Source organism: Leucopleurus acutus (assembly GCF_964270905.1).
Source record: "Leucopleurus acutus genome assembly, chromosome: 13".
NCBI lineage: Eukaryota > Metazoa > Chordata > Mammalia > Artiodactyla > Delphinidae > Leucopleurus > Leucopleurus acutus.
Window position 1 is genome coordinate 61,577,152 of NC_139155.1, and position 18,102 is coordinate 61,595,253.

An 18,102-nucleotide genomic window follows, 5' to 3' on the forward strand; every position below is an offset into this window, starting at 1 on the left:
CTCATTTTTATCCTCCACACACCCAAACATAGTGTTCTGTGAAGGGCAGTCTTTCAATGAACATTTGTTGAAAGAAATAAACAATCACACTTAATAAGATGTATTTTCTATATAACATACACGTACGTCATCAATCTGCACTGATGCAAATGAAAATGTCTCCTTTAAACACACCCATATTATCTCTCCGGACGCTTGTGCCCAGGACCTGGTAATCTATCAGCCAACAAGTATTTATTAAGCAAGTGGGTTTCCCTCCACCCTTGCAAATCCTGAGAATGGTGTTCCATCCTGGGCATGAGTCAGACAACACAGTGGTTAAAAGCGTGGCCACCCACACAGTGCCCGTGTCCTGGGGCTTGTTCTTACGCCGCCTGAACTCAGGCTTTGTCTGTAACATGAGGATTTCTGATAATAGTTTTTAATAATAATGGCAGCTCCCTCAAAAGGTCATTGTAGGAATTAAATTAATTGATGCCTATAAATAATAATACATACTTAGTAGGCAGTGCCACTGGCTCTCTAGTAATTGGTTACTTAATATAAATATTATTTAACAAGAAAGGCTGGAAATCACACAATTCTTAGCTGATATCTAAAGAGCACAAGGAAAAATCTTGAGGTTAGGACTAGCCATGAGATTGAGATTTCTAAATCTCTGATGTTCAAAGTAATAATGTTGTACCTCAAAATAACAGTCGTATTGTCATGAGCCAGTACGTAATGAGTATATACAGTATATGGACTTCTTCCACATCTCGTACGTTTTACCACTTACATTCCATCCAAAGAAAATACCAACCCTCCCACCATACTGGCCGATGGGGGTACTCATTACACATAAGGTATAGGAAACCTAACATGCGTCTGGTTAAAGAATTTAATATCTCATCAACCTGGAATATTTGGACCACCTGAAGTTAATTATATATTAGTTCCTATTTAATGGAGTGAAGTCTCAATTTAAATGCAAAGCACACTGCTAACTGAACAGCAAGCAAAGATCTACTGCCCTTCCTACAGTATCACAGGCTTAAATAAAATGCCTAACGTTGTACGGAAAAGCATAGAACATTTTGATTTCTTCAATTACTTCATATCCCCTGATCCCCAATAAATCTAAAATAGCAAACTCCCATAGCCTATCGCCCTGCCCCGAGCTTCTGTCCCCAGAGGACAGACGGGTGTAGGTGATGAACTGTTCTGTGACGTTTGCTCTCCTGGAGGTTGAGGGACGCAGAGGACTAGGGCTGCATTCCTAAATGCTCCTAGAGCTCTAGACTCTAGAAATGAATGCGTTCATTCATTCATTCCATAAATATTTACTGACTGCCTGCTACACACCAGATGCTGTCTCGTATCCTGGAAATGCAGCAGTTAACACAACAGCAAAATCCTAGCCATCTTCAAGGGGGTGCGTTAGAAGGGACTCAGTGAATAGATGTATCAAAGTGGGGCCTCGGCTCAGCCTCGGGTGAGACCCTGGAAGGTCGAGGGGCCAAGGAGAGCATCCCAGGAGCCAAGAGAGCCAAGAGAGACTCCCAGCCCAGGGACAGGGGCTTCGCTGAGACCCCCTGGGCACTGTGGGATGCACTACACCAACACCTGACTCTTGCTGAGAAATCCAAGGAGAAAGAAGAGAGGGAGGAATTGCACACTGACTGATGGCAGATTCAAGGTGCCTCTCCTCCGGGCCCCCAGTGTGCATGCCTGTGACTGTGTGTGTGTGCGTGTGCACAAGTGTGTATGTGTGTGTGCGTGTGTGGCAGAGGACCTACACCGCCAGGCAGAGCGGATGCCGTTGGGTTCTCCCAGGTGACACTGGACTTTCCTGTTTGTGAGAAATGAGTATCAACAGGAACTTGAAAGGCCGAGTGTGTGTGACCCCCCAAGGCCCCCTGCAAAGCCACACAGCCATCATCCTTCCAGGCCCATCACCGTCTGCATGGACACCACACAGGCATCATCTTGGACCACATGGCCCAAGCCCTGGACCCCGCCAGAAACGCCCGGCCTGGGTGCCTCGAATCACAGATGTGGAAACGCCCGATGGGGAGTCCTATATGCTCACAAAAGTCATATGGGGGCCTCCCTCCCTCGAGTCCCTGTGCGTTTTCAGACACAGCAAATAAATGAGGTTATGAGGTCTCAGCCACACCCCTCAGGAAGGACGGAAGGACAGGACACACAATCCCAGCCCTGCCCCCAGGTACCAACTGGAAAGATGCCTGCGGGCTCCCTTTGAGCTGTTCGTCTCTCAGCGCCTGGGAGGGAGACATGGCAGACACCTGTGCACGGTGATGCTGTCTGTGCTCTGACCTTGTGACACTTTGGTGATTCAGGATATTTCTCCCCACACACAGGAGCTGCTCTTTGCCTCTGATTTCACGTTTCACCTATGAGTTTCCTGACCGTGTGACTCCCTGTGCTCCAGGCACAGACAATGGGCCACTGACACACACGAGGACTAAGCCGCACATCCCAGGTCACCATCACCCCTACAGAGACCACTGGGCAGAGCAGGGCTGGGTAGTTTGGGAAGAAGGCAAAGCCAGGCATCATCACATTAAGTATGAAGGGGAATCCCACTGACCTGGTTTCCAGGTAAAACAAGGGGACACCCTGATAGAAAAGCAATAGATCATTTAATGGAGTACAAACAGGTACTCATTTTTAAAGCACTTAATGCTAAATATGTACGAAACCTTCTTTCTTTAAAACATGAGCTCCCAGCCATGAAATAGGAGTCACCTGTATGTTATCAACTTGGTTCTGAGGCCAGAAGCTACTCTGTTTAAACATCTTTGCTTACGTTGGACTCTAGGAATCAGGCTGGAGTGGGTGGGGTCCCATGAACAGCGTATTTTTGGTTTGATGAGGATTTGTACAGACTCACATTTCTCTAGTCCTTCTTAATTTTGTGTATTAAGGACTTAAGTGACTTAGAAGAGCTATTATTTAGATTCTTCTTAAGGCAGGAAAATCAACACAGCATCTGCAGTCCTAACCATTAGGATGAATGATCAAAAGACCCACAATCAATGTAATAATAGTCAGGGGGAGAATGGGAGAGATAAAGTCATGATTTTAGGCTCTGTTTATACCAAGTCTCTACTGCTTTTCCTGAAGAGTCAGCACCGTGAGCTGGCAACCCGGAGCCATGGCCATCCCCAGGTCAAACCCAACTTTCCATCCCTTCCTGTAAACATACGGCCATCACACTCACTAAGGCACTGGGCAGTCCTTATTTCTTGTAATGGCATTGTTTTGAAAAACAATTAACTCAGTGTGGTTTAACTTCTATCGTTGTGGAAGAACTTCAAATGTGTAAATGTACCAACCAGACCAGGCTTCCTCATCAGAGCCTCAGGAAACAGAGGCACTATTTCCTTCTATGCCTTCAGGTGCTTGGAGAGCAACGGGGGAGGGATCTAAAGGTCTGCAGGAACACGCTTGAGAAACGAGAACTCGAATCTCTCCCTTTCTGTACTTGATGGAGGTACACGTGACGGCTCTCAGCTGACACGTGAAGGAGCCACGACCGCACCCGGCTTCCTCCCCAGGTCTCCTGCTCCGGGGCTCAGAGACCCCTTCTCTGCCTGCCACCTCCTTCTCCCCGGCAGACAGAATACACAAATCTGTGCCACTGTTATCACCCCGTCTGCCTCATTTTAATGACAGCACACTGAGTTGCTCTTAATCAGCCAAACCCTTCCAGACTGTCTGCAAACCTACAAATACAGGCCTGCCAGGGAAGCTGTACGGGGAAGACAGCTGTGTGAGTGACAAAAACACGTCACCACCAAGTGCCACACAGCTCTACTGCTGAGACGTGTGACCCTGCTCCCCCACTGGACCGGCATCTCTCCCATCAGATAACGACAGCCCCGGGGAGCCCCCAGACACACTCAGCTGTGGTACCGAGTAGCAAAGGTCTCTTACCTTGCATGGTGGCTTTGGTTGGTTCTGAGAACAGGGGGATGAGCAGAAGGTAGATGAGGTAGACGAAGGAGAGCCCATTGTACCGGAACGCACAGGCTGCGGGGGGAGAAGAGGTGAGAGGCGTTAGTGACGGACAGCCTTAGGCATCGCGGCATCAGGCGGCATCTCTGGAGCAGATCTTCAAGTAGGGAGGAAGAACGGAGCATCCGTTCTGTGCCCATCATTACTTGGAGCGTGATGAGAAGCGGCAATTAAAACGCACGGTCCCTGCTCTTAGAACCCAACCAAGAGGGCAGCATCGGCGTCCCTGATGGAAGGCAGGCCCGAAACACGTCACAAAGTAAGCTGGGCAAACTAAAATTGCTACGGAAACATAGGCAACGGGGCTGTGAGGGTTTGAGGCGTTCGCCTAAGGCTGTGGATGGAAGAAGAGGTGAGACTGAAGGGGAAGAAAAGAAAAGAAAAGATTTGCCAAATGCTCTGTGGCCAGGCCTGTCCCCAGTTATCTGATTAGTCCCCTTCTGATAAGGAAGGCTCCCAGGCCCAGAGACTCACCACTCCCTGGGTGCTCCCAGCGAGGAGGTGACGGAGACAAAACTAAACGCAGGCCCCAAGTCTACGCTTCTTGCTCTGCGTATCTCATCTTAAAGGGAGCACGGCAGGTCGGAGATGTGCTCCTTCCCTCCCCAAGCTCCCCTTCCTCATCTATGAAATGGGTCTAATAACCGTCTCTGACTCAGAGGCTTACGACGAGGAGTGAAGGTTTAAACACTTGGCCAGAGTCTTGGACCCGGAAAGCCCTCAAAAACACGAGCAACTGTGGTGAGGATCCTCGTTTCCAGACAGGGAGAGGGTGGTGTGCAGCATCCACGTGGAAAGAAAATGAGCGCCTTATAGCAATTAAAAATAAACTTATTGGGTGAATAAAGAAAGGCTGAGGGAGGGAGAAGGAGTAAGTATGCGTGTGTGGACGAGATCAGTTTTACGGATTCACAGGATGGAGAAGTGTTGGAACAAAAGTTAGTCGGAGGGGCTTCCCTGGTGGCGCAGTGGATGAGAGTCCGCCTGCCGATGCAGGGGACACGGGTTCGTGCCCCGGTCCGGGAAGATCCCACATGCCGCAGAGCGGCTGGGCCCGTGAGCCATGGCCGCTGAGCCTGCGCGTCCGGAGCCTGTGCTCCGCAACGGGAGAGGCCACAGCAGTGAGAGGCCCGCGTACCCCAAAAAAAAAAAAAAAAAAAAAAAAAAAAAAAAAGTCGGAGAGAAAGTGGAGAGAACGTGGAGCTGAAAGAACTAGTCCCTGACCATCTGGATCCAGAGAAAACATTTCAGAAAGAGTAATCTAAGACTGCACGTGGGCTGGACTGGTGGGCCGGGAAACTTCAGTGTTGCAGCAACAAGGTGTAAATGGTGCAGAAACAACAGAACTTAAGAAGCAGTACGTGAAATAAAAAGGCATTTGGTACAATAAATATGGAGAGATGTGAAGAGAAATTACAAAAAAGTGACTCCAAGGATCGCAACCGCGGTGATAAGGATTCCTGCCGTGGAAGAAAATAAGACATTTAAGGAGAAGGTGGTAAGTTTACCTTTAGACACATGCACGGAATCCAACCGTGGGACTCAGCCCTGATGGAAACAGTCAAGGGACAGTGTGGGCAGGATCGCTGCTCAGTGACCCCAGAGGGAAGTGGAGATGGGCCCTGAGCAGAGGGGTGAGCGGGCAGGACAAGAGGGGGTGGACTCTCTGAAGGCCACAGCAACAAGGGGAGGCAGCTGCCTACATGGGGGGCCAGGGAGGTGAGATGGGGAAGGGAAAATGGGCAGGTACGGAAGAAAAAGTCAGCAGAAAATTGAGGACAGATAGGAGAAAAACCGGGGAAGTCCATTTTCACAAGAAAAGTTTTCATGGAAGAAGTTTACTACAACAGAGAGAGGGGCTGGTCATTTGATCATCTGTGGGGGTGTCCAGGACAGCCTCCAGAAAGGGATGCAGACCCAGCAGGGGGATGGGAGTTGAGAGATGGAAGCACAAGGGGAACACCACCAGGAGCAGGAAACAAGAAGGCTGTGCAGGGGCTCACAAGGCCAGAGAGGGCTGAGCTGGGGAGACACAGCACGGGCAAGGGCTGGGTGCTCCTGCCTGCAGAGTCAGAGCGCCTGGGACCTGGGGACAGACCAGAGTGGGATGCACATGGCATTAGGAGATGGGGTCCCAGCTGCTGGTGGCTTCCTTTGGACAATGACAGGCAAGCAGGGTACAGTGAGGGATGCTGTGGGGGGAGGAAGGCATCAACAGAAGTGCTTTTCCATCCCGCGGGGGTCGTGCACATGACAGTAGCTTTGTTTACCACCATGGCCACTCCCAACCTCCTTTATGAAAAACCCAAAGCAGGAAGAAACTTCCACACTATCACTGGACAGGAAAATGTATAAATGAAGCAAAATAAAAGAGCAAGAACCCATGCTTGGATTGTCTTTCTAGCTATTTTTTTCTGTCTCTTACTTCTCATCCAGAGTTGATGTTCCTTAACAACCCAAAAGACATTTGGTTATTCATCCAGTCACTAAGTATTTTTTGAGCACATACTATGTCCTTGGGACTGACCAGCATCCCTTCACTTTCAGGAGGGGAGATGTATGGTGAACAATAAGCACAATAGGAGATTGCAAGCCATGCTGGAAGATGAGCACCCTGTAAACAAGAACTCGGGAGTGGGGAGTGGCAAGGGGGACAGGGCCCTGGGGTGGAGGAGGCAGCCGCTGCATCCCCTAGGAGCACCGCAGGAGGTGAGATCCAAGCCCTGAGGTGAGGCGGTGAGGGGGCGACCAGCCACCCCATGAGCAGCAGGCCACGGGGCAGCAAAGCCCCCAGCCTGTCTGACTACCCCTGGCCCGCGGTGGCCCAGGCAGTCCTGGATGGGGCCGGGTCACATGGGCCTTAGGAGGGATCAGAGGACTCAGTGTCCACTCTGCGACATCGACTAAGTGATGGATCTCACCCTCCATCAAGCTTGCAGCCTGGCTCCTGCCTGGGCCTGCAGCTCCCTGTCCCACCGACATACAACCTGCCCTTCCAAGCGGCTGCCCGGCTGAACAGCCCTGCACTGTGCTGCTTCTGGCCTCAAGGCCTCGAAGGCGCTGGACCACCTTCCTGCATCCAGCCTGTTCCTGCTCTGCTCCAGTGTTTCCTCCCCCAAAGCAGGTGTCTTCCTTCTGCTGGGGGCACCTCTCCCAGAGCTCTTCTCATCCAGGGTCACAGGCATTTGTCCATGTGTCTGTGACCATCTCTGTTACCTCCAGGGCCCGGGGGGACAGGAGGTTCTCAGGCTCACAAAAGGAATAGACAGGAATAAGTGAGTGAAATGGAATGAAAGCCACGAGGGTGCCTGAAAAGGAAACCAGGGTAACAAGGCTACAGCCTTCCCAATAGCATCAAAACACCACCACTGGCTCTGCCCCAAATAAACATTTAATCAAGTGGAATGTCGCTTTGATTTTAGCCTTGGGCTTTTTAATGTTAATGCACATCGTGCAGCAAAATTACCTAATTCTGTGTATTTCTGCGTAAAGAGAAAACTAGAGCTTACTTGTATGATGGTATCACTTTAAAGAGGGTGCCCAGGGCGTGTGTCCGCTGTGAGTTCATGTCAGTATCAGCTCACAGGAACACCGACCAGGGTCAAGCCCTAACTGTGCATTAACTCGCTCTCTCACCACCCTCCTTTCACAGACCCTGTTTTTACTCTCTCTCTCTACACATGACAAAGCAGCAGGAGGAGGAAGCACAGCAAGTGGCCGGGCTGAGACTGGAGCCTGGGAGCTCGTCCTGAGCCTGCGCCTCTGTCCGGAAGCCTGGCGGCCTCACCTGCCTGACCCGTCCCCGGGTAACTGTCAGGGGCTCAGGGGGCCAGAACCTTCTCTCCACAGGATGCCTGTCGCTGTTTCAGTTTTATAACTTCGTTCTGTAAGGTTTCATATAATGCACACTGGAAATGTGTAAACTTAGGAAATTCCCAATGACTAACTTTGCAGGGGGTAGAAGGGAGACCACTCTTGGGTTCTCAGGGCAGAACCTTTAGTTACCATTATTTATAACAAAGTCCCAAATGCTTAAAGAGAAGCAAGGACGACCCAGGGTGGTAGGGAGCCTCTAAATGGTCCCCGTGTGTGATCCCCGGCTCCTGAGTGTGGGCTGGACCCAGGGGCTCCCTGCCAGTGACCAGAGTCAGTGAAAGTAGCAGGATAGCTCTTGGTGGCTTCTACCGTGGGTGCCCCTTGGTCCCTGAGTGGAGCCAGCCGCCAGGCTACAAGTTGTCCCGAGGAGAGGCCCGGAGGGAAGGAGCCGCAGTCTCCAGCCAGCAGCCAGCTCGCACCAGCCAACGGCCACACGAGTGAGCCTGCAAGCCAGTCCCCCAGAGACGGCAGCCTGAGCGGCCTTAACCGCAGCCCGTGAGAGCCTGAGCCCGAGGCACGGGCTGAACCTCCCCGGATTCCCGACTCCCAGAAACTCCGCAGCAGGGTTTGTTGCTTTAAGCTGCTTAATGTTTGGGTAATTTGTAAGCAGCAACTGATGACTAATAACTAACCTTTCACACACACACAAAAATCAAGCCACTTCTAAAAATCCACCTTCGTTTATTTTTGTCTAAAATTATCCAGTTTGATTGATGACAGTGGCCTAATTGCTGAATTTTCTGCTTTGTTTTATGTGTGAAGTTGCTACCCAGGAGCCACCCGAGCTTACGGGGACTCTGAATGCCATATGTAAGTGCATTACCCACCTAGAGCAAAATATGCCTTTGAACTTGTCAATAAGGCACATTCGAGCTAGAAAAGCCTCAGGAGGCAAAGAGCAATGCTCCTTTATCCAGGGTAATGTTGTCTTGGTCTAGGACCTGGAGTCCCAGAGCACAGCCCGGCTCCTATAAAAAGCTATCAGATGCTGGTACCCATGCCTCTCGTGGGCCGTCCAGGCTCCTGGACCTCTGTCCCCTGCCTCAAGGATTTTATTGTCGACAGTACAATTTTTTTACAGTGCAGATCAAGGTGTTCTAAGGAAAAAGGTTCTTCACTTTAGCCAAGAATGCACTATCTTTTCCACTATTTCCACCTGGTTTTAACCATCCAAAATTATATGGAAATTTCCCTCAAAGGATGACAACAGGAATTTCCCCAAAAGACCTTGCCAGGACTAGAGAGCTCACAATTAGAAACTGCAAGATAAGTCATCAAGTGAAGAGCATTATACACATACATGCTGCCATGTGAACTGTAAACAACTGGACTGATCTCATTAACACATTTCATTTTCTAGAGGTGAAAACTGATAGGCAGTTTAGGAAAAACTCTGCAAGTTGGAGAAACGATTGATGTGACTTTGACAGCTTAGAGTTTAATCAATATAGAAAGGGGAAAATCTCTTGCAAATAGGAAATTTTTAAGATGGCCACATAACATTTATAAAAATACTTGTGTTGCAATACACGTGTACTAGTTTCCCATGTATTACACGATGACGAAGAGGTTTATGCACACTTTAACTTCCATAATAGTTGAAGGTAATAATCTTAATTATGTTATTAAAGGTAAATGCCCTCAGAGCTGAATATTTTAGCAAAAACGTGTCCTCACTTCCTCCACACCGCTCGGCAAAGCCAAAGAGCCCCTCACCATGAATGGCCTGCGAAAAAACAAAGCTTAAATGTTTAGAACCTCCATTTCAACTAAGTACATTCTAAACACTCTTTATGACCTCAGAATGCTTTATTTATTTTAACGGTTGCCAGAACAGTAGATACACATTATTCAGAATAAGCAACTTCAGTACCAAGAGACAAGATAGTCAGTTCAGTGATTCTAGAATTATTTTGTGTTTACACTTTCCTTCTGTGCTCTGAAGCAATCAATGGCTTTTAAAAGGATGGTGATTTTTATAAAAATAGTAATAACAAGAGAAGCAGCTGCAAAATACTTACAATGCAGCAGAAAAAAAACAAAACAAAAAAACCCCCCAACAATTGCAGATTTTTCCTAAGGAAGGAAAACCATCAAAGAAATGAGAGACAGGAAAGGCTGCTAAGTCACCTCACTCATTGTCTGTGTAAATTATTTCCCCCAGGACACACTCCTGTGTTTTACATCCGGTGAAACTTACATATGTTTCACGTGGTGATGCTTTAGGCAGCGGACAGGCAAGACAAGATTACTCCCTTCTTTCTTCCTGTATCTCTGACCTCCATATCCAGTGGAGGTCCTATGCCAAGTGCTCCCTTCAGAAAGTTGCAAAAATTAGTTCTTCAAGAAAGAGGACACCAGATGGTCCCTCCCACTACAGTTCAGAAAGGCAGACATCTGCCCACACACTCTTACCATGAAGCGCCTGCCCTATGCTCCCCACGCCAACATGAGTGTGTTCACACATGTGGGACACAGAGGAGAACAGAAATATTCATCAAATAAGAAACACACATATAGAAACGGTCCCTATATCTTAACACTACTTTTTTATCCAGAGATGTATGAAAGCTGACTTTGTTCCAGGGAGTCTGTCAGTCAACACTGAATCCATCAGTCACGTGTTTCTGACACTTCAAAAAACAGAAATCTCTCATCACATAAAAGAAACGGTAATTATGTGGTGAAGGTGTTAGCTAAGCTGCAGAGGTAATCATTTTGCAATATACAGATGTGTCAAATCAATACATAAACTTACACAATGTTACATGTCAACTGTATCTCAATGAAGCTGGGAAGAATATATATTGGGTGTTAATTTCATTACAGAAGTTAGTTAAAAGAATATAATTTTAGAGTAAAGCCTCCAGGAAAACAGGACTTTTACAGGGAATAGAACTTAGAATCAAACTGTTTTAGCAGAAAATCATAACCATTACTCAGTTTACTAAACATTTTAAGGAATCTAAGGAAAAATCAGGTGAAAGCATCTTATTTGTAGAGGATAAAAGCCTTTGGTCTGAGTTTTCTACTTTTTTTCCAAACAACCTGGGGTACAATCTGTAAAATATGGGTTGAACCAGATGGTCACTAAAACCTTAGTGTGATTTTTTTTTTTTTTTTTTTGCAGTATGTGGGCCTTTCACTGTTGTGGCCTCTCCCGTAGTGGAGCACAGGCTCTGGACGCGCAGGCATTTCAATGGCCATGGCTCACGGGCCCAGCCGCTCCGTGGCATGTGGGATCCTCCCGGACCGGGGCACGAACCCGTGTCCCCTGCATCGGCAGGCAGATTCTCAACCACTGTGCCACCAGGGAAGCCCTAGTGTGATTTTTTTTAGCCACATGAGTTTAAAACTTTGTTGCCTTTTTAATTATTTTAAAAGGGTAGGATTCTCTTTTCTATTTTAATTAATTTAATATATACCTGATAGAATATTATTAACAGTATTAAAAGTTTGAGTTTTGTAAACTCATCCTGATTGATTGTACACTTGGCAGAAAATAAATTTTAAAGAAAGAATACAGTGCTCTTTCCTCCTTTAAAAATATCTTTTAATACGTCATTCACAATTTTACAAAGTATTCATAGAAAGTGGTCATATTTAAAATGCAAATCCCATGCTCAAGCTTGACCTGGCGACCTGATCCAGAGAGTAATAGCACAGACTGTCTCTCGTGATTGCAATGAGGAAATAAAGCTTTTGTGCTAATACATCATTCCTTAAGCTTTCTGAACACTTATATTAGAAATCAGATCTATTTCACCCTGAGTATGAAGAGCCCTGCATTTAAATCCACAGCTCCTACGCTTCCTCAAAATAAAACTTGCCCTCTTACTACTGTGATGAATAAGAAATTAGGCTGGGCAAGTGAACGCAGAGAATGGTCAAGCATTAAAACTGTTTCTTCACCTACCCATCAGAGTAGCTCTTTTTTAATCTCTTGAAGAGGAGAGTTAGTGTTTGTGGACAGGGACACCGAGAGTCACTTAGGCCTGTGTCTCTGTATTTACTGATTTCTGCAGATATCACTCATTATGCTTTATATATACATTTATTCTCATGTGAGAAAGGTACCTTTTAACTTAGTAGTCTCAACTCACTTTTATGTAATTCAACAATTTATAACTGGACCACTATACCTCTCTACTATTCTATTACTAGCAGAATGTAGATTCACCTTTTAATTTTTTAATTATTAATTGCAATTAAGATTTAATCTATCAAGATTATATCTATTTAGTCTATAAACATTAAATTATTAATCTTTAAGAATTTAAAACTTATTCTCCTCAGTAAAATTTTTAAAGAGAGCTGATGATCCCTCATGTTTAATTTTATACTAACTTCACTTTATTCATTCTATCTCTTTTTTTTTTTTTTTTTTTTTTTTGCGGTACGCGGGCCTCTCACTGTTGTGGCCTCTCCCATTGCGGAGCACAGGCTCCGGACGCGCAGGCTCAGCGGCCATGGCTCACGGGCCCAGCCACTCCGCGGCATATGGGATCTTCCCAGACCGGGGCACGAACCTGTGTCCCCTGCATCGGCAGGCGGACTCCCAACCGCTGCGCCACCAGGGAAGCCCCTCATTTTTAATTAACACTACCTTTCTGTAATTTTCCCAAAAGTTAACTTATCTTCCTAACATATACAAATTCTATTGGACTACCAATTCACTATAGTTGGATTTTTACATGATTGGTCCTCTGAAAAAACCGAAGAGAAGTGCTTAGAACCCTAATAAGACAGCAAAGCTCCTTACTGGATTTCTGGTTACTTAGATTTTTCATGCCCAGTCCGATTCACAAGTTTACCATCTACAAGATGCAGCAAGATTTCAACTTTGGAAAGTTACTCCTCCATTTATGTTACTCTCAGTATGTCTAAACTATTCGGATGAACCATTGAATTTGATGGCTTCATAGAAGAAAAACAGTCAAATATTAGGGAGTTCATACCATTCAATCTGAAATAAATTGGGACTGGCTTACTGGACTGCATTACGAGTAGAGACTAAATGTCGTTTTCATTTCAGAAATAAGAGAAATCTGCTGCAATGCCATTCTATCCCCTGATGCTCAAGGGCCTCCCACATGCTGGTCCCTGAGCAATCTGAGACAGCTATAGAAAAGGAGACACCAGGGCTGGAGAATATATGTGTACGTACATGTGTATGTAGGCTCATGTAGGCGGCATGGCTTTTAATAACAGGATTAATTTACTGGCTGCCACAGTTTCCTTCTTTCAAGTACTCAGTAAAATGAGATTCTTTTTGCAGCCTTTCACTGTAGGCTTCAGAATATTCTATATTATTCTTGGCAGCATCCTCCCTGCACTGGTGTGTGCATTAGCATGAAAAGAAGTCGGTTTAGCTGCCGACCATGAAGTCCTATTTCTTCCATCCTTAGCACACAATGCGGCCTCACACAGTATCTCGTTTAACAACTAATATGGCTGAAAACTGATTAAAAAGGACTGTTTTTAGGTTGATAAATTTATTTTGACATCCAGCCTGCTTCTTCCTAGGAACACCCTCTTCCCTGACATATATGGAGACAGCGCTATTGCCTTCAAATATTTCTGGTGCCAGAGAAATAGACACACCTCTTATGGCATGAATTCAGCCCTCAGCTCTGTCCGGGGTTTATGTTTCTGATATCATAGTGATGAAGAGCAGCCTCTGACCACAGTGTGAAATCCTCACCCCCAGAACAATGTCCAAAATAGCGAGGAATTGGACTCACACCTCAAAATCAGCTTCTCCACCAGATCTGCTTGGGCTGTAACTCAGACTCACAGCCTTTGACTTTGCATTCAGTCCTTTCCTCATCATTCTGAATGCTAATCCCACTCAAAGTACGTGTAGCTGAGGATGGAGTGGGGCACCACACACTCCTGGTGGTGGACAAACCACAGGGACATTCAGGGCATCCCACCCAGCTTCATCCCATCCCCAGCTGCCTCTGCCTTCTGATCTCTCTCACTGCCCTTCTTTTCAATACACACTACATCCTCCCGCCTCATAAAATTAAGGTAATTTAAGACCACCAGTGGGATGCTCTATTTGGAGAATTAATTATTCCAGGAATATGTTTAAGCTTACGATACGTGCTTTCATCAGCTCATGGCCTTGACGCATGAGAGAGCGTTTGATTTTTGGTCAATAAATGAAGAAATTTTGGATCTCCTAAATTTCCAAGCATAGATGACCTTTCCTGACCTATGCCCTGGATTTACTAGATGACCCATAATGTGTCAGAACTTTCCCCAAAGTCCTCAAAGTGAGACTGTTTTGCTATCCTAGTCTATCTCCAAAAAGTAGGCATGACTCATGAGCCCTTCTGAGGCTAAGCTGGATGGTTCCTATCAAAACTCTGTCGAGGCTGGGTTACCTCCACAAATGTCATCGCTAGGTCACTCGGTCAGTTTTCACGGGGACAAGGAGGTTGCAGAACCCTTCCACTCTTGGCCTGTGCCCAGGAACAGCTCAGACAACAATATCCTTAGACACACACCCGCTTTTACCCAAACCCACCACTAGCCATTCCCCAAGTGCATGTTCAGCCACGTCGGAACACAGACTCCCTCCTGTTCATTCCTCTATTTCCAGTTTCTATGCCCATTTCTAATCATAGTAAGCAGTCAATAAATACTCACTGGAAGAGTAACTAAATCCCTGTCTCTTTCTTCGCCAACCCGTAATGTCCTCTGCCCAACCATGCCTCCCAAATCCCGAAGCCTCCTTCAAACTCACTCAAACGTCTGTCTCCTCCCACAGAATGCCCTCATCACCCAATAAAATGTAATCTTCTCTGAATAAAAAAGCACACTTGTGTAGCAATAAGGGAATAATTCAGTAAGGACTGACTGCCACACCAGGAACTCTGTGCCACGTTCACAAAGAATGGCCACTGCTCATGTGCACGGACATTGAAAGATATTCACCAAACAATCCGTCAAAACCTAGGTTACAGAACTGTACACAATACGACAGGTCTGCGAGCTTGATATTTACAATATTCAATCAGTATTCCCATTTTCAGGAAACTAAGGCTCACAAAGAATATATAATTTGTCCAAAGTCAAGGCGAAACTGGCATTTAACCCCTCCACTCTGCCAGCCCTCTCTGCACACAGAAAACATCTGGAAGAATATATCAGACCATTAACCGCTGGGAAGAGGAACTGAAGGAGGGAAAACAGTGGCTTTTTATCTAATAATGTTAAATTTTCTTATAAAAGGGATGTGTACATTTTGTATTTTTAAATAAAATCAAATTTAAGGCATAGCAATCTCTTCCATTTCTGAACACCCATCACATTTTGGCTCCATCACTCTTACGACTTGGCTCCACGTGGCCTTGTAGTACTTCAGCCTGTAAACATGTCACCTTCTTGACTGGACCGTAAGCCCCCTAAGAGCAGGGCTGTGCCTTCGCTCTGTCTTTGGGTGCCTAGTAGAGTATCTCTCACATTACAATCACATGACAATGGTGCAGAATGAAGAAAGGAATGAAAGGCGGGACTTCCATTGCCCTTAGAGATGGAGGGATCTGAGAAAAGCTGTCATATCTGACTAGTGGTGTAAATATTCAATGGTTTTCACCAAACAGATGACTCTGCAATGTTCAGTCTGGCTCACATAATGACATGGCTACAACAACAATATTCAAAAGGGATGAAACAAAAGTATCTGTCGGAAAAATAATATTTGGGTAATAACTTCCACTTAGGCGTCCAGGAAGAGGCAAGAAACAAGAGAGCTTCCTGAATCATGAACCTTTTCTGTCACAATGAAGTCACACTTCAGGGAGCTTCTCTTGGAAGAAAAAGGTATATGAAGTTAAACTCCAAGTCTTAACCACTTTTTCCCTACAAGTGGATTCAATGCAAATTCTACGTCACCACAAGAAGCTCTATGAGGCTTTGGGCAGCTTTGGGGAGTGAAAAGACATTTATTAACCTTATACACCGCACAAAGAAAATGAGCAAATACACTTTCAGTGTCCAGCTTTAGCAAAAATTGAACCTCATAGCCTGACTCCTTCTTGGTGGCAACTAAGAGGAAATCAAAATGTGAATCTCAATAGAGCTGCATTGGACAAATCCAGTAATACAACGAGCTTCAACTTCCCATCACAGAAAAGGAATTATGCCAGGTGTAATTTGTTAATGTTATTAGAGGCTGGTTGAATCAGCAGTGCTTAAATAACAGGTGGGATGAGCTGAAAGGATTTTGCAGACGTCCTAAGCCATCCTGGGGCCACTTCTCCGCTGGCGGGGCACAGCTCCCAGCTGGGACAGCACTAACCAGGCAGTGATCTAGGGGTGAGGCTAGATGCCCCCTTGGGTCTGGAGATAAAGGGCTGGGAGCAAAAGGTTTCCAGTTGACCCCTTTAAATCCAACATGCCCTCAGGACCTCCAGTGTTTTCTTCCATTTCTCCTTTAGTTAAAAATGGGGAGGAACCTCTCAAAACCAAATTCAACGATCTGGCGTAAATCACAACATCATGGCCAACAACCAAGTAACATCCACCCATCTCATCAGTAAGAACTAAAACGTCACATGAACAGGTAGCCAGCAGCCAAAGGAAGGGGAATCGAGATCACAAGTGCTGATAATACTACTTTGGGAAAGGACACCATTCTGAGGTGATTCTGCATTTCTAAATTGACTGGCCCTTCCTTGGCACAAATGAATCCTAAAGAGCAGATAACTCTCATTTTTTTCCTCAGAAAAAGAACTAAAGTTGGCTGTTGTTGTATTTTCTCAGCTCTCATCTGGAACATGTTAATTTTCGAAGCAGACTGCCCAGAAATACAACCTGGAAAGGAAAGGACAGCAAACTCCAGCCTTCTTCTTCTTACTCATTTTCTTTAGAAATACACCCCTGGGGCCCCCAAAACTCCTCTCCCGGAGGCCTCTTCCAGACTGCAATAATCGGGCCATTTCAAAGGAAAAAGAGCACAATTCGGTCCTAGCAAATTATATCAAACACATAAGTCAGGATGTAGGAATGTCAAAACACACTGAATTGAACCAATCCGTAGCTTGTTGGGAATCAGAGGTGTCAGCGTCTGTCACAGAAGCCACCTCTGTGGCCATCTCCTCTTCTGTTCTGTAGTCCTACTCAGGGTGGGCCCAGGACCCACTCCAGCTGGCGGCCCACACGATTCACAGCCCGAGGGTCCAGCCCACAGTGTATAAAAAAAACCATTTTTTTAAAGCATACTTGAATTGGAATGCTTACTGGCACACAAAAATCCTGCTTTGGGAAGGAAGGAAGGAGGGACGGAAGGAAGGAAGGGAGGGAGGGAGGGAGAGAGAGAAGGGAAGGAAGGAAAGAAGGAGGGAGGGAGGGAAGGGGAGGAGGAGGGGAGGCATACCTCCCACAGTGAAAACCCTAATGGTGAGTGTGGTGACCTGAAGCCTCTGAACCACCCAGGACAGAGACTATAAATCGTCCCCTGCACCCCCAGCATTTAGTACGATGTCCCAAAACAGAGTGAGAGATGGTTAAATACATGTTGCACTGAATTGGATTGACGTGACATACTAGAAAATAATATTTATTATGATATACACCAGTTTCTGAAAATTGATAATATGTCAAAAGTGGGAAATATTAAAATTATTAGTTGCCGTAAAAATTGATGTGAAGCTGACTTTTAAAAACATCATCTTGCTTATTCTAGTGATAAAATTCAACATGGAAGTCTTAATAACAGGTTAGTGAGACCAATCAGTAAGTGGAAAAAATAAACAGGAGGACAAGGAAGTTATTATAAATACCGGAACAATAAGAACCAATTTGCAAATTTGCCGGTAAGTATCCTGAAGGAAGTGACAGACGTGAAAACACTATTATGTGGTGAGAATGGAGGCCTGTTCATCCAACCAAAATATCTTGCAATTTAAAAAATGAAGCAAATAAATAATCCAAGGGGGTTTTTTTTAATGGAAAGAGGTAAAGGAGCTGAAAATGTCCTATTTAAGAGAAAACAGAATTTTTAATTCAAAACTGCACCTCCATCCCCAAGGTTTTTTTCCTGGAATAACGTGTCTTATATGTTTTGGATAAAAATGAGTGGCAAGTTCTGCCTGTGGCTTGTCAGGAAATCGGCCACATCCTCTTCAGTGTCACCTCCAGCCCTGAGCACCGGCAGAGCCTGGGTGACGATAGCTCGGGGCCAGTCTGCCT

General features: G+C 45.9%; 1 protein-coding gene across 4 annotated transcripts in view; it reads right to left on the reverse strand.

The window, feature by feature from the left end:
- The window catches only part of PIEZO2 (piezo type mechanosensitive ion channel component 2), a gene marked incomplete at its 5' end in the record, with an annotated part of 335,237 nt that overhangs the window by 268,891 nt on the left and 48,244 nt on the right, over positions 1–18,102 (reverse strand). For all 4 annotated transcript variants that reach the window (XM_082853234.1, XM_082853232.1, XM_082853233.1 and 1 more), the window contains one exon: positions 3,943–4,038. In XM_082853234.1, the coding sequence (XP_082709360.1) occupies positions 3,943–4,038 (96 nt within the window). The remainder of the gene's footprint in view (positions 1–3,942; positions 4,039–18,102) is intronic.